Source organism: Gasterosteus aculeatus, chromosome 3, assembly GCF_964276395.1.
Source record: "Gasterosteus aculeatus chromosome 3, fGasAcu3.hap1.1, whole genome shotgun sequence".
NCBI classification, from domain to species: Eukaryota; Metazoa; Chordata; class Actinopteri; order Perciformes; family Gasterosteidae; genus Gasterosteus; species Gasterosteus aculeatus.
In genome coordinates, this window is record NC_135690.1 from 15,622,456 (window position 1) to 15,637,570 (window position 15,115).

The 15,115-nt window shown below is 47.8% G+C and overlaps 1 protein-coding gene across 1 annotated transcript in view; it reads left to right on the plus strand.

Moving 5' to 3' along the window:
- The window catches only part of LOC120816468 (receptor-type tyrosine-protein phosphatase N2), a 74,062-nt gene that overhangs the window by 47,227 nt on the left and 11,720 nt on the right, over window positions 1-15,115 (plus strand). The window contains exons 13-16 of the mRNA XM_040172083.2: window positions 1,201-1,413; window positions 4,683-4,880; window positions 9,432-9,579; window positions 11,268-11,341. Coding sequence (XP_040028017.2) covers window positions 1,201-1,413; window positions 4,683-4,880; window positions 9,432-9,579; window positions 11,268-11,341 — 633 coding nt within the window. The remainder of the gene's footprint in view (window positions 1-1,200; window positions 1,414-4,682; window positions 4,881-9,431; window positions 9,580-11,267; window positions 11,342-15,115) is intronic.

The window sequence follows — 15,115 nt, forward strand, 5'->3', positions numbered from 1 at the left end:
ACTTTTCCCCCTGTGGGGGGCCGTCACATTACAATGCGGCCGGCTCTTACAGTACGGCTCGCATCGGCTCCCTCGCAGCCAATCGGACGCCCCGCAAAGTCCCGCCCCCCCCCCCCCCTGTGGGTCCTTTTGCGGGCGCTCTTTATCAGGTGGTGAATGCGGACTGAGCAATGAATGAAATCTTAGTGGGGGGGGGGGGGGGTAACTCTCCCAGAACCTCACAAGAATTCCATGACAATCCGTGTGTGCGAGGTGGACCGCCCCCCTCCCCCACAGTACAGGGTTTTTCCTCTGTGCTGACAGGGCAAGGAGGCTGGGGGGGGGGGGGTTGACAAGGCCGCCCCCCCCCCCCTTCTTAACACTCCGCCGCCCCCTTCCCCGACCTCTTTCAAAACCACCTTCCCATTAACTCACCGCGCATAATCGCTGCTGTGTCCTCCACCACCGAGGGGAGGTTCGGGGGGGCAGCGGGGGTCTGAGCACCTTCCTTTCCTCCACACTTAGAAAACACCTTCATGTGCAGAGTGGAAAATGAGGGGGCCAGCTGATGACTGAAGGAGGGAGTGGGGGGGTTTTGGGTCATTGATTGCTGACGGGGAAGCGACGGTCTTTCTCGCCTCATCGCCGCGCTGGTTGAACAGTAAAATGTGTCCCATCGTGCCGCGTGAAAAAGGACCCGGTTCTCGCGCTCGCCAAGTGGGCAGAGATCTGCTGGAGCGGAGGCCCGGAATGGTCCTTCCTCCGACACGGCGAGCGCTGTGCTGCGTTTACACATTCGGGGCACCGGGGGGCACAGATGGAGGTAGGAACAAACGCTTGTGATTATAGTTTTCTTCGAGCGCCGTGATATGCATATTTATGTCGCCCCCCCCCTAAAAAACGAAGGAAATAAAAGAACCATGTGATTTACAGATTCTATCTTCTGGTGCAGGATCACTCTCTGTTTTTTTGGAGTGGGGGGGGGTGTTCGGATGGATTTTGGCATCTTGTTTGCTGGGGGGCTTTAATCCCGGGATGTTCCACCCATGATTTAGTTCCTCTCGCTCCATCGATCGGTGAGAATCACCTGATCAATCTTCCAGGGTCTGGAGCACTGAGCCTGTGAGGGCTGAGGGGGGGGGGGGGGGGGTGGGGGCGCTCCCTTCCCGACGGGAGAAGAAACACGTCACTGACCTCCTGTTTTCTTTCTCCATCCCACAGGGGAGCCAGATCAAGCAGATCCCCACCAAGTACAGCCAGGCGGAGTCCACCAAGTTCCTGGTGCTCACCGTGGTGTCCATCCTGTGCATCGTGGGGGTGCTGCTGGCCTCCACCGTGGTCTACTGCCTCCGCCACCGCTCCCACCACAAGCTCAAGGAGAAGCTCACCAACCTGGGGACGGACGCCGGCGGCGATGCCACCACCAACTACCAGGTAGGAAGGGCTGCATTTATTCACTTATTTAAATGGAATTGTGACGTTTCTGCAAACCAAAAAAGACATTTTTGAACCGAAACTTCTGAGGAAAGAAGCTGAAAATAGCTGGCGGTTAACGACATGAAGGAGGTGGTTAAGTTTAGGGAGGCGGCGACCTCACATTCTGAAAAATCAAGTCAATAATAAGCGCCTTTACCTCCCGTTTTCTTAATGGCCACCAGGGGGCGACTCCTCTGGTCCCGTAGACCTCTCTTGATTTATTCCCTCATGAACATTGTTTATGGCCTCAATCTCGAGTTTCAAGTCTTCTTCAACACAGCATGATGCTCATTTAGTGAATTACGGTCCATGGAGTCAAACAGACCATAAAGCAGGGGACGCTTTAGGGCGGGGCTACACGCTGATTGACAGTCACTGCTTGATCACCTTCTCAGACTATTTGTTTCATACATTTCAAACACGTGTAATGCGTCTCATGAACTCACTATTTTCAAAGGGAATTCATGGAAGTCTCTTTCCTTTTGGATGATGCTTTTTTATAAAGCGCCTCTTTACCTCACGAACAGCATTTCTGGAGTTGGTGACTAAAAGCTTTCAATTTGGGACCGTGTGGGGGGGGGGGGGGGGGGGTTAAAAGGGAAAGTAGCCCTCTGCCGTTGGAGTATCAGTGATATTATCCCATCAGCAGCTTTTATGGCGTACTTATTTGATACTAGATTGATGCACTGTGCTCAGCCCCTGCTATAATTTGTTGTCTGACACGTGAAGTGATAGCGCCGATCCAACAGGTCACCCCCCCTCCGCCCCCCCCCCGCCCAGTCATTCCCATCCCCGGTCCCTGCCTGCTGTAATTATCCTTTTGGCCCAAATAGTCGGGTGTGAAATTTAATTTACAGAATCCAATATTAAGTGGCTTTTTTGAGCCTAGAATTAAATTTGTGATTTTTTTATCCGCCTCTCTCGCTCTGACCTTTTCCACGCCGTGTTTTTAAGTAAGAGCGGTCCTGCAAGCATTGATTTTTGTAACGAGCCCCGCCCGTCCCCGAAGTGCCTACATTTTATGGCCTCCTCCGGGGGTCTTGACTCCAGAAATCGACTGTGTCCCACTCCGCTGCCTCGGAGGAGGATTCACATCCTTCATTTTCTGGCCTGCCGCTGCTTACCGGTGGGGAAGAAGATGGAAATGTAAAAAACAAAATGAAAAAAAGCACATCAGACTGTTGGAAGTGGAAGAAGAAACTGTTTCTGAAGGGTGTCCAATGACACGCTGCCCCCCCCCCCCCCTTTGTTTACTTCAAATATTTGTTTTTACTCACTTATCTTCACGGTAACTTGCCTCCGAGATTCGCCTTGAACCGCTAATTGGAAAACGCTAATTCAAATTCCCAAGTTTAATAGCGAACAAAAAGAAGAGGAGGAGAAAGGTTTGTGTGCCCCCCCCCACCCACCCACCTCCCTCGCCTCCTTTGACTCCCGTCAAATCAAACTGGTCCCGGTGACGCGGGATTGGACGTTGATTCAAACTTATCCCATTTAAAGATATCATCACTTGCACCGGGACATTTTCTTTAAACTTGTGGAGATATCTCAACATATTTGCATATTTTCTAAAATGTGCAATTTTTTTTAAGAGCCCCATTAACGTTTTCTTAATAGCCCCCCCCCAGCCACCCACGTTATCGCTCTCAATTTAATCTCAAGGACCTTCACAGACATGATAACACCATCTTGTCACATTTCCATCAACTTCTTCTCATTCTCTCAGAGTTTGAATTGGGACTTTTTGTTGTTGTTTCTCGTCTCCAAATCGGACAACTTCTCATCTAAAGTCACCAGCGTTAAGATGGAGAAAAGACAAACTCCTTAAATGGTTCGTCTTAGTCCTCGTCTGGATAGTTCAGACTGTCTCAGGGGGAGATAAATACTGATACCTGATCCATTCTACCATCTGATGCGTGCGCAGTAATATTAAGTCAGGATAAAACACAATTCATGTGAGCGCTTCCGTCTTCCATCCAACATTCAGCCCTGAATCTGGTTCAGCGCTCTTATCCAGTCCAATTTAGGTGAGTTATCAAATCTACATGTGACATGTTATTTAAACACAACAGGGAAACATATATTTATTAAAACCAAATCGAATGCAATCAGTGGAAGCTTTTATCCTTACACACGCACTGATACATGCGCAAGTGAATTAAATTAAATTAAGACCGGAGCTGTTTTTCATCCTTTTCTCATCTGTTGTATCTGAATGTCTACCTTCAGGAGGAGGCTGAACTATCAGATGTACTTGTACAACAATGAGTACTAAATATATTAAAATAATTTAAGACATGGGCAATTTCTCCCAAGGACTGGTATGATAATGGTTGGTCTCGTTGGGAGTCACTGAGGTTAAAGCTGCAAACGGCCCTCATCCGTCCCATAATCCACAGTGATGCTTCAATAAGACGAAGATACCTGTTTGTGTGGAAGCAGGACTTCAGTCCGCCGCTGTTGGTCCTCTAATTGGCTCTCGGGCGGTAATTTGTTCTAATGACATCGTAAAAGAATTTCACAGTGTGGGCTCGTTGAAGTATGAACACACCAAAACACCCACAATGCACTGCTTTGCGCTGACTGGGGTTTTTCCTGTGTAGCCGAGGACAAAAACGGTCAGGCCACTTTATGGGTGCCAATGCTTTGCTTTCGTTAAACATCCCAAAAATGACCAGTCACCTTGACCACCGCTGGGACGCTGGAAGCCCCTCCCCCATGGAAGCCCCTCCCCCTGAAACCCAGTGACGCTTTCATCTTCTCTGCCAAGAACTGTCTAAAGGGAAAACTTTGGCGTCCCGTCAGGCTGCACAAGAGTCACAGGATTTTAAATAATAGATGTCATTGGCTGGTTTGGTATTGATTGACGACTTGAGGTTCTCCTACTGGTGCTACTATTAATTAATTAATTAATTAGTAATTAATTAATGTAGTGTCTAAATTCCAGATGAAGATGAACATTATTTGTTCACACTGAAACCTTGAATCTGCTCTTAGTTCATCCGTCGCTTCCTCCGTCAGTTACCCACCCGTATCGCTCCCATGAAGGAGCCCCCACAGACGGACGCCTGCTTTCACGTGGAGACAATTCACCGCCACGTCCCTCTGGCTCGAGTGGAGTTCTCTCCATGCAAGAGGAATGTCTTATACTTGTATCAATGACTCACCTGCCCCCCCCCCCCCCCCCCCCCTCCCTTCCTCCCTCCCTCCTTCCTTTTCTCCCGCAGGAGCTCTGCCGGCAGCGCATGGCGGTCAAACCTGCGTCCGAGCGCCCGGAGCCGATGTCCTCCCGCATCAACAGCGTGTCGTCTCAGTTCAGCGACGGCGGTCCGGCCGCCAGCCCCTCGGCGAGGAGCAGCATCTCCTCCTGGAGCGAGGAGCCCGCCCACTCCAACATGGACATCTCCACCGGTCACATGATCCTGGTAAGCCCCCCCCCCCCTAGTGGAACACAAGTAGAGGAAAGTTAATTCGGAGAGAAGGTTCCATTGGTTCATGCCTCAAGAAACAAACTGTGAGGTCACTGATGCTCCCGCCCCCCCGTAGGGAGAAAAGCAACGAGCCAATCGGAGCTGTGTCGACAGGATTACATATCGGAATGCAATTGTTGCTTAGCTAGAGGAAAGAAAATCACATCGACTATGAAGTTGCAACGACTCTTACATCTGTGAAAAACGCCAACGACTCCTGTGTGGATTTAGAAATCACGTTGGGATGGATGTCGCAACGGCGCCCCCAATCCCCATCTGACATTATGCACGAAAACTAAATGACAAATGTTGTACAAGATACAGTTTATGTAGGAAGTCACACTAATTACAGATCAAATTATCACATGAGCACTAATATTTTTTTTTAATTACCCTTGAGGTCGGTTTCCCGTCTTTCCAAACCGCGGCGAGAGACTTTTATTTTCCCTTTTTTCATCCAAAGCGTCACCATCTCCTCACATCACTTACCTCTTTGGAGAGAGTGGAGCCTCTCTCTCTCTCTCTCACCCTCTCTCTGGTGTCTCCCCCTCTCTCTGCCCTCATCACACCCCCACCACTCCACCGGATCGCTTCTCACCGGTTCCCTCCACGCCGAAGAAAATCTCCTTAATTGCAACATAAAGCTATTCAACCGGCCGGCACCTGCAGCACCACATCCTCACCCCCCCACGCACCTCCACTCCCCTCCACCCCCACCCACCTCGACGCGTTGTGAAGCTGCCGGCGAGATGTGGGCTTTTTGATGTGTTCAATCGTCACGTAGACACTAATCGCCCCTGAGACTTTGTGTTCAGGGCCTCGGTGGTTTCACACACAAGCCGCTCAAGCGCTCCTCCTGAAGGGCGCCGTGCGCTCGAGGTTTCGGGGGGGGGGTCGGCGCTTCCCGGATCTGCGGCTGCTTTTGTATTTAGGAGGAGGCAGATGGGGGGGGGGGGTCAGATGAGACTGATAATGATCCAAATAACAAAGAGGCCACCCGACCCGTCGACACATTAAAAGACCAAATCATTTGATGTGATCTAGTTGTACATGAAGAACGTTATCGCCGCTATCGGCGACTCGGCCGCGTGTATCGAGTCTGTTTGTTTTAACACAGAAGAACTTAACTGCTTAAAACACGTGAAACCTGCCAAAAGCTGCTGGGACCCCCGCCGGGAAGAAGACGGCGTGTTTGTGAGCGGCCCGTCGGTCACAGGATGCTCATCAGCGCAGAAAGTGATAATGTGTGATTCTCAGTTAATGTGAGGGAGCCGTGAACCTCTTAGCTGGCAGGTGTGTGTGTGTGTGTGTGTGTGTGTGTGTTTTATTCTGTATTATCATTCTCTGAGTTGTAGAAGTTTGGCTGTGAAGGACGAGAACTGTGACGCACAGTTACGCACACACGGAGCTGTGAGTGTGTTTCAGCACCTTGGACTTCGTCCAAGCTTCGTCCTCCCACAGCAGAGACGTTACTCATCAGACGGAAAGTTACACAATTGGATTCTGTTTTTTGTACTTGCGCTGGGTTTTGGATCTCGTCGGCCGCTTCTCTCCGCCCACAGAAGGATGTGAAAAGACGGTAAGACCTAAGATTGGAGTTGTATGGAGTTAAGTGTCAATCTGGTAACATGCAGTTTTATGTCTTTAACCGCCCACCAGCCGTCCTCTTTATGAGATATTTTTGTGGATTTGCCGCCATTATCTTCTTATCGTCCCTCCTCCGTCTTTCATTCATTCGTTTTCTTGCATCTTGTTGCTCATTTTCTGCACAGTTTGCTAATCATCTTCCTTTTACAACCTTTTCTGTTTCTTTATTGCATCATTTATTTCTTACATTACAATTTGTACCATCTATATTTTTTATTCCTTTGCATTGTTGTCTTTTGTCAGATAAACGAATATATTAACATACTAGGAAGGTCATTCCAGATTCACATCTCGACGTCACCTTAGCTTAGCTAGACCGAGCTCAGTTCCAAAACCGGACACGTTTGGGGTGGGGGGCCGGCCCCCCCTAAAAAAGGAAAATGAACTGCCTCTCGTTAAACCCCGAGCGAACTCCATGTTGTCGTCCTCCTGCAGATTTTAATTTGAGGAGAAACAGCTTTCACGATCTTATCTGAGTTAATGTATTACTTGTCCCATGTGACTGTCCCATGTGACTGTGGGGGGTGGGGGGGGCCACCCCCCCGATCCCCCCACATCCTCTCTAGCTTGTGTCTTAAGAGGATTAGTCGACTCTCTATATAAAGCACATTATGGTGTCTTTTGTTGCTGGCTGAAAGGCTCCGTGGAGATTAACCATGCTGAGAGTTTGGTGCTGGACCAGCGGGGCCAGCGGGGCCGGCGGGGCCGGCGGGGCCGACGGGGGCACGTGGTCCGTAGAGTTGAGGGGCAGGTGTACTTTGGTCCGCTGAGGAGCAGAAAGCCGACCGCAGCCTCTGCAGATCGATCGCTGATGATCGGTCACACGTTTGTTGTGGAATTAATAAATGTGGAGACTTTAGCCTGCATTGATTCGGGGGAAACTTAAGTGATTTCAGATGCTTTGGATAAGACCGACAGATAAAGCAGATGTGCTTTTACAGCAACCAAATCCTTTGGGTGGGGGCTTCTATGGATGTTTTAAATATTTTATATTTCTACAAAAGGTTTGAAGTTAGAATTTGAAATCCAAGTCACCATGACTGTGAAGGCGTGCGTTGCTCAAAGGTCTCTCCTGTGTTGTGTTGAAGTGACGTCTCCCCTCGTTAAAAGAACCATTGCATCGCAACACAAAACTAGTATTTCCTGGTTTATTTTGAATAAACATGTGAGGGACACGAGCAGCTACATGAAGGTTCGAGAACATTCTCTAAATGTCCCAGCCAGTGGGTTCATACTCACCTTTCTCTGCTGAGGGCCCCTCACTCACTTCCCACTTTCATCCATCTAAAATGGCCGATGCATCACGTCACCACCCCCCCCCCCCCCCAATGCGGCCACCGGCTTCCTACAGGTGCTCAGAGAACGTCGGAGCCACAATGGCTGAGTGCGAAGGTTTGTTTGGTCGAGGACCTTTGGCAGATGTAACCCCACACACACTCACACACACACACACACACACACACACACACACACACACACACACACACACACACACACACACAGTAAGGGGATTATTCAGTGTTTGGTGGACACATGGTGATCTCAGCACCTCCTGATTGGATTGCAGTAATCCCTTTACACAGTCACAAAACCCCATTACTATGGCATTAGAGAGGGAGGGGGGCACATAGTGTGTGTGTGTGTGTGTGTGTGTGTGTGTGTGTGTGTGTGTGTGTGTGTAGATGTGTATCTTTGGATACGAGTGTTTGAAGGTTATAAAGCTTAATGTGTGTGTCTGTATTTCAGTGTGTGCTTGTCATGTTTCTCTGTGTTCGTTTTTTGTGTATTGTATGAAAAGTGTGTTGGTACGTGTGAGCCTTTTGTGTGTCTTTTCAGTGTGTGTGAGCGTGTGTGGGCGGACTCTGTTTTTTGTATGTAACCCTTAGAAAAACCTTTTGTGTGTGTGTGTGTGTGTGTGTGCGCGCGTGTGTGTGTGCGTGTATGTGTGTGTGTGTGCGCACGTGTGTGTGTGTGTGTGTGTGTGTGTGTGCGTGTAGCTGGGAGGTTGCAGCTCGCCGTGTCCGGTTACATCATTTCTGCTCTGGAGAAAAATGTAATGGAGCTGAAACTAAAAATATGAAAGGCTGTTTTGTGTGTGTGTGTGTGTGTGTGTGTGTGTGTGTGTGTTCTTTTTGTAATAATGTTTCAATATTCATCATATCAAAGGTAATTTATTCAAGTTAATTAGAGTTTAACAAACACTCTTCTCTAATAGTACAACTTTATTTAAGAATGATATTATTAATGTTAATAATGTTAAATATGTATATCCCAGCGTTTAAATCAAAGGGTACAAAGAGCTTTACAGGATACAAACAAAAAACGATTTGAGCGAGGAAGAAACAAATATTTATTATTATATCAGTATCCGTTTGATTAGTTCACAACATCTCTGCGTTTCATCAGGACACTTCTCCAATATTTCCACCAGCCGAACTTCCACTGTTCCATTTTTCACCAACGCCGCTCGTTTTAGAGCAAATCCACGAGGCCGTTTCTTTTTTAGCTAATTGTGATTAGGATCAGCCCCATTTGTAACCGCCGTCATAAATCATCGCCGGAGCCATTTAAAGAAGCACGTTCGCTTCCCTCGTCCATCACGCAGGATCCACACCTTTGTTCTCGCCGGTCTAAAAAACAATGTTCCTCCGGCCGCCATCAGCTGACCGCTGACCAACTGGAACCTTCTTCCTTGAGGTGTAGACCCACGTGTCCATGTGTTGCCTCAGGAACGACAGCAATAGAAAGATGAATGACAGGAACCATAATAATGAACGTTCAGTACACAGATCTTTGTCAAATCTCCTTTTGGTCTCCCCTCTTCTTCTTCTGTCTCTTCTCGGCTCTCCTCTCCCTCAGTCCTACATGGAGGATCACATGAAGAACAAGGACCGCCTGCAGAAAGAGTGGGAGGCGCTGGGGGCCTACCAGGCCGAGCCCAACGCCTGCACCGTCGGCCTGAGGGATGGAAACGCCAAGAAGAACCGCTCGGCTGCCGTGGTGGCGTGTGAGCAATGACCTCCCTCTGTTTGCGGGTTTGATTAGTGGGCGAGTCCACATTAGCATTTAGATGGTAGTAATCACAAAGTGATCGAGTAAGTGAAGTACTGCCTCCATATCCACTGCGACCGTCGCTGCTTACACGAGGTCTGGATGTTATTTTTGGGGGGCGACTTTCATTGCTGATTTTGACTTGAAGCAACATGCTTTGTTTTGTTTTTTTCATTGTGAAAATTAAGCACAAATACATCAGTACTGACCTTCAAGTGTCATCGGGTCGTGTTTGGATTCAAAGAAAGACAACTTGACCTTAAAGAAATTGTTGCGCCACAAGACCAGCGTTTCAAAAGTATTAACGTTTAAGAATATTGAAAAAAATAAATGAATGGTGTCTGATGAACAGGCCTGTAGATCAATGCGCTTTTAATTCCCTCATTTAAACCAATATGGTAGACCTGTCAATCACAGCAGCCCCGCCCTAAAGCATCCGCTGCTTTATGGCCTGTTTGACTCTACATGGACCATCATTTACTAAATGAACATCATGCTGTATTGAAGAAGATGTTTACAATGTTTATTGAGGGAATAAATCAAGAGAGAAGTAGAGTCATTTTCTCATAGACGTCTATCTCGAGAGACCAACATGTGAAGGAAAGGAGAGACAGTAATATCTCCCCCTCTGCTCACGGGAGGCAGACAACCGCTGGTTTCTGAGTGGAACCAAAACACCGTCTTTCAATGTTGGCCGTGCAAACACGGCAGCATTTCTCCTCGACAACACTCGCGGTATTTTCTGAACCGCGGCCTCTATTATCGGAAACCTGGAGCAGATGCGGCGGGCAGAAGGCTTGTAAATGAGTTTTCTATTAAAGCTCTCTCCGTACCGACCTCATCAATGATTCAAATTTCTAAGCTTTTGTGGAAATGGCCCATCTAAAAAAAGTGCTATTCCGTTTTGTGCGCCGCCTCGGCTTAATGAAATCCAGGTTGTCAGCATGGAAAGCAGTTTGTCAGGAATAAATTGGGCTTCCTATTTGAAGCACCACTGGCTTTGCCCGAACATGATTTAAAACTCTTTCGCCACCAACGAAGACTTGAGAGTTCTGCTCCAAAGTACAAACGCGGACCACCAACTGTGTGCAATTAGACTCCAAAACGTTTTCTCTATTAGCTAAATATCTTTAAATATTGAAAAATACTTTTCTCCCCCTGATATTGTCAAGAGTATATTGTGTTTTCACACAAATTGTGATTCTAAGGGTGGATTCTTCCTCCTTGTTGCTAACGCTAGTGTGTTGCTGCTAGCATCGAGCCGCGCTTCCCAAGCGCTAACAGCAGCAGCCAGAAACAAGCGTCCGAAATCAATCATCCATTTGATAATCCAAACGGAACACTTCTTTTCTTGCAGTGCCTTTTCTATAATTAGTTTAATCTTTACTGTATCTGAGTTATCTACTGCTGCTATAAAGTTAAGGCTCGGCCAAAGAGCGCGTGTTGCTAAAGATTCATCACGTTTGCCTGCCAGACAAAACACCCCAAGATTAGCAGAACAGGCGACTGGTGGCAGCTCGCCGTCTTGTGGAAAAGGGCCACGGATCAGAGCGTATTCAGCAGATAAGAACACCTCGTCACGCCGCGTGTAACACGGCGGCTGAGCGCCGGCGTTCCCTGAATTCTTTCCTGTTTGTGTTCCAGACGATCACTCCCGAATCAGCTTGAAGGTGGAGAACAGCCAGGGCGGCTCTGATTACATCAACGCCAGCCCGATCGTAAGTACCTCCTCTGCATTCTAAATCCGCCACCGCCGCCCCCGCCCCCCCCCCGCGGGGACGAGGAGGCGGCCTACCGTTTGTGAGATATACATTTTGAAGCAGCGCTCGCTTTGCGCCGGCGTTCTGCACCATGAATATTAATGACGGTTCCACAGCAAACACCGCGGGCGGAGCGCTGGGAACGTGCGCCCCTCGTTTTCTTTGTTAAAAAGGAACATGGATCCGTGGGGGATTGTGGGGGGGGGATAGTTTGTGACCTTGGGTTATGCTACTTCGACACCAGCGCCGCGTTTACCGCCACGTGGCGCTCGACTCGCCGAGGCCTTCGCTCGCTCACTGTGAGCGGCAAAAAACAGCCTGTGGGGGCAGCGGGGGAACCAGTGTGGAACAGCAGGTTTATGCCCCCCAGGGAGGATACAGTGAAACGCTATGCATTTCAAATCTGGGCATCACACCAAGATGTGGCTGAGTGTGTGAATGTGTGCGTCTGTGTGTGTTTTTGTGTACAGAAACACAGAGAAGCCGACTCGTCAAATGACACCAATGCAAAAAAAAACCAACAACACACAGCTGCAACACAACACAAAAAACACCCCCACAATCCCATACGAATGACCCAGAACACCCACACACACACGGGGAGGAAGCACACACATGATCCTCTGGTATCCTCCCGCACACACACACACACACACACACATCAAATGTATGAAAATGTCCACTGAGGTTATTTAAGGCGCCGCCCACCAGAAGACGAGCAGAAAACCCAAACAAGTTATCGGCGTGTGTTTTGTGTTTCGTTCAAAGACGTTGAAAAAGTAAAATAATTTGACTGAGACCTTTAAGAGCAGCGCAGTAAAGAACCCTGAAAGACTGGACGGAGGGACGTCGTTTAACCAGCCGGACGCCGCCTGTGCGAGCGAACGCACGGCCTCCATGAATCAGCTAAAGTGCGTAATTTAAAGTCCTCTGTGACACGAGCCGAGGGTGAAGAGCTCATCTCGTTGGTATTCGGTTGCTTAAATGCTGTTACTAGGCAACCGATAACCAGCGCCGCGAGAGGTTGTGGTAGTTCAGCCGTCCGCCTCCCGGACTGAACTTCAAAGCTGAGGGCATCTCCAGAGGTCCCGAGAAGGAGCTTCGCTGCTGCGTCTGCGTTTGATTGGCCGAGCCAAAATGAACTAAGATGAATCCCCCGTTGGGAAGCGACGTCATCTTTTCGTAGGTTCTGAACCTTTTTTCACGATCAGTCAGTCAGTTTCACAAAGTTACTCACAAACACAATCAATCACCTGCTTTCCCGTCTGGCACACACACACACACACACACACAATTAGTCCAGAACAGTCAATAGTTTCCTTTCACACACACACACACACACTGAGACGTAATCAATCACTCAGGTAGCACTCAATCATGCATACACTCAATCACTCACACGCACACTCATTGTGATGCACGACTCGTGCCGACTGCACTGACTTTCAATCAGCCTCGCAGCTCTTATTGACAGTTAAATTGACTTCTTTTGATTAATCATTTAAACGAGTCCCTACAGAAGAAAGAAAGGAAGTATGAAACAGTGTTCTGTCTCTTCAAACTAAAAGCGCCGGATTCTGAAGCCGGATCCTCAATTCAACTTTATTTAGTTTTAAATCAACTTTGCGGATTCAACTGCAAATAACTGTCAAAACGTCCTTTTTGTTTATTTATTTCACCATTGGTCTTTCATCTAAATTATCAGGGTTTAAATAAATTACTTTTGTCATGCAACCTTGTTTTCTACAGAATAATGTTTCCATAAAACAAAAAACGAAATGAAAACTCTCCCAGTTTATTCTTCCATTATTTTACATTAACTCTAAAATATGAAACAAAGCAGTTGTGTTAAAGCAACACAACCGCTTTAACACAACTCTCTGGTTGTGCAGCTAGCAGCGAGTGTGTCACTGGGGTGTCGGACTCTTTGGTTCCTCTAAAGAAAAGGACACACACACATGAGAAGAGGATGGCGGATAATTGCTTTTGTCACAGCCGCCATCTTTGTGCCTAATTGACGAGGGGGGCGTGTCCGAGAGGAAGCGAGACGTCTGATGTCGTTAATGTCAGGTTTCATTCTGGAGACACCTTGAGATGTCAGGAAGCGTTTCTCCACAGAGATTGAAGAGAAGACGCAGAGACGTGTCTGCCCGTCCTCCATTGTCCTCTTTCTCTCCTCCTCGTCCATTTCTAGGTTTCTTCTTCTTTTCTTCTTCGTCTCGATTCATCTCAGTTTGTTTCTCCTTCTCTGTCCTTCCTGCTCCTTCTCTTTTAACACCACCGTGAACCACAGCGGACATTTTATTATTTATTTATATATACACACAGGTATGTAGACTGGATTAGAACACATATCTTTATTACTAAAAGAAATCCTAAACTCATACATGCATGCATGCATGCATAAATTCATGGTACATACTTGCAGACATACATGCATACATATACTGTACATGCAGACATGCAATTCTTTTCAAGGTAAAACTTCTCACTTTGGTTTATGCATCCAAACTACTCGGTGAAGTTTAGCTGAAGAGGATCGTTTTGGTCGGGGTGACTTTGGACCAATGAGGTGCCTTTACTGAAGTAGGCGCGTTACAAACAGCGTCCTCCTTGGACATTATCGATTTGAGACCAAGTGGGACCTTCTCTGGGCTGTGCACCGTGTGGGTGTGACCCTCCGAACATCTTCAGATGTCTCCAAAGCTCACATCTCGCCTCTGGATGTTTCTTTGCCACTACGTGATTTTCCGTCTGGAGGTTTTACTGAGTGCTCCTCGGTGCCACGTGACCTTCTTTTGGCGCTAAGTCGCCGCATTTTAAATTAATTGGAAGTGCATTCATTGTTTGGCATTCAGAAATGGGAACAGAGGACCATTAAAGACAATTTTGTGAGCAGGAAAAGCCCCAGAAATTATCCGTCTTCCCACTGTGATTGCTTCCAGCTAAATTGGTCCTCCCAATCATTACATTTAGCGTACAATTTGCATGGTAATAGGCAGGAGTGTCACTCACTTCCCTCGCAAATTCACCTCACGTCCGTCTCCCGTCGCGCCGCTCTTGACGCCTACGCCCTCTGTAACATCCACCAAGTCGGATGAGAAAGACTCCCACCCAGAAGGATGAAGATGTTTCCACAGAGGGAGCGAGACAGAAGAGGCCTTTTTTGCAAAGCGACTTGGGGTTGTAACGGTGTCTTCGTGTTTGTCATCAGGACGCACTGAGGCTCAAAACTGGCTGCAGAGCACTGGATCGTCTCCACGCTTCCCTTCAGCGTGGAGGCGAGAGCGTCTCGCTGGAACACGTTTATTTATACGGCTTTATCGGTTTGCTGCCCTCTCACTTCTCATTTTATCTCAGTTCTCATAGAACCGTGCAGCCTGTTTTGAAAGGATTTATAGCTCACGTCTTCCCCACACAGAAAAGAAGACTTCTTCTGATTAAACAGAAACTCAATGTTTTATTAAAATGTCATTATAACGACTTTGCGCTGCTTTCCCCTCTCTCAAAGGTCCAATAACTTTAAATCTGATTCATATGGTCACAAAAAATGTAAAATGCATCTCGTAGCACGTCCTCCTTTGGAGGGATGAACTTGAGAAAAAGTTAAACTGACCCGTGCATCATTTAATACTCACGTTCTTGAACTCACAGCATGAACTCGCCTCCTGATCTTATTTAAATCCCCCTGCAATAGTTTGGCAGCAGATTAAAATGGTTTAATAGTCGTCA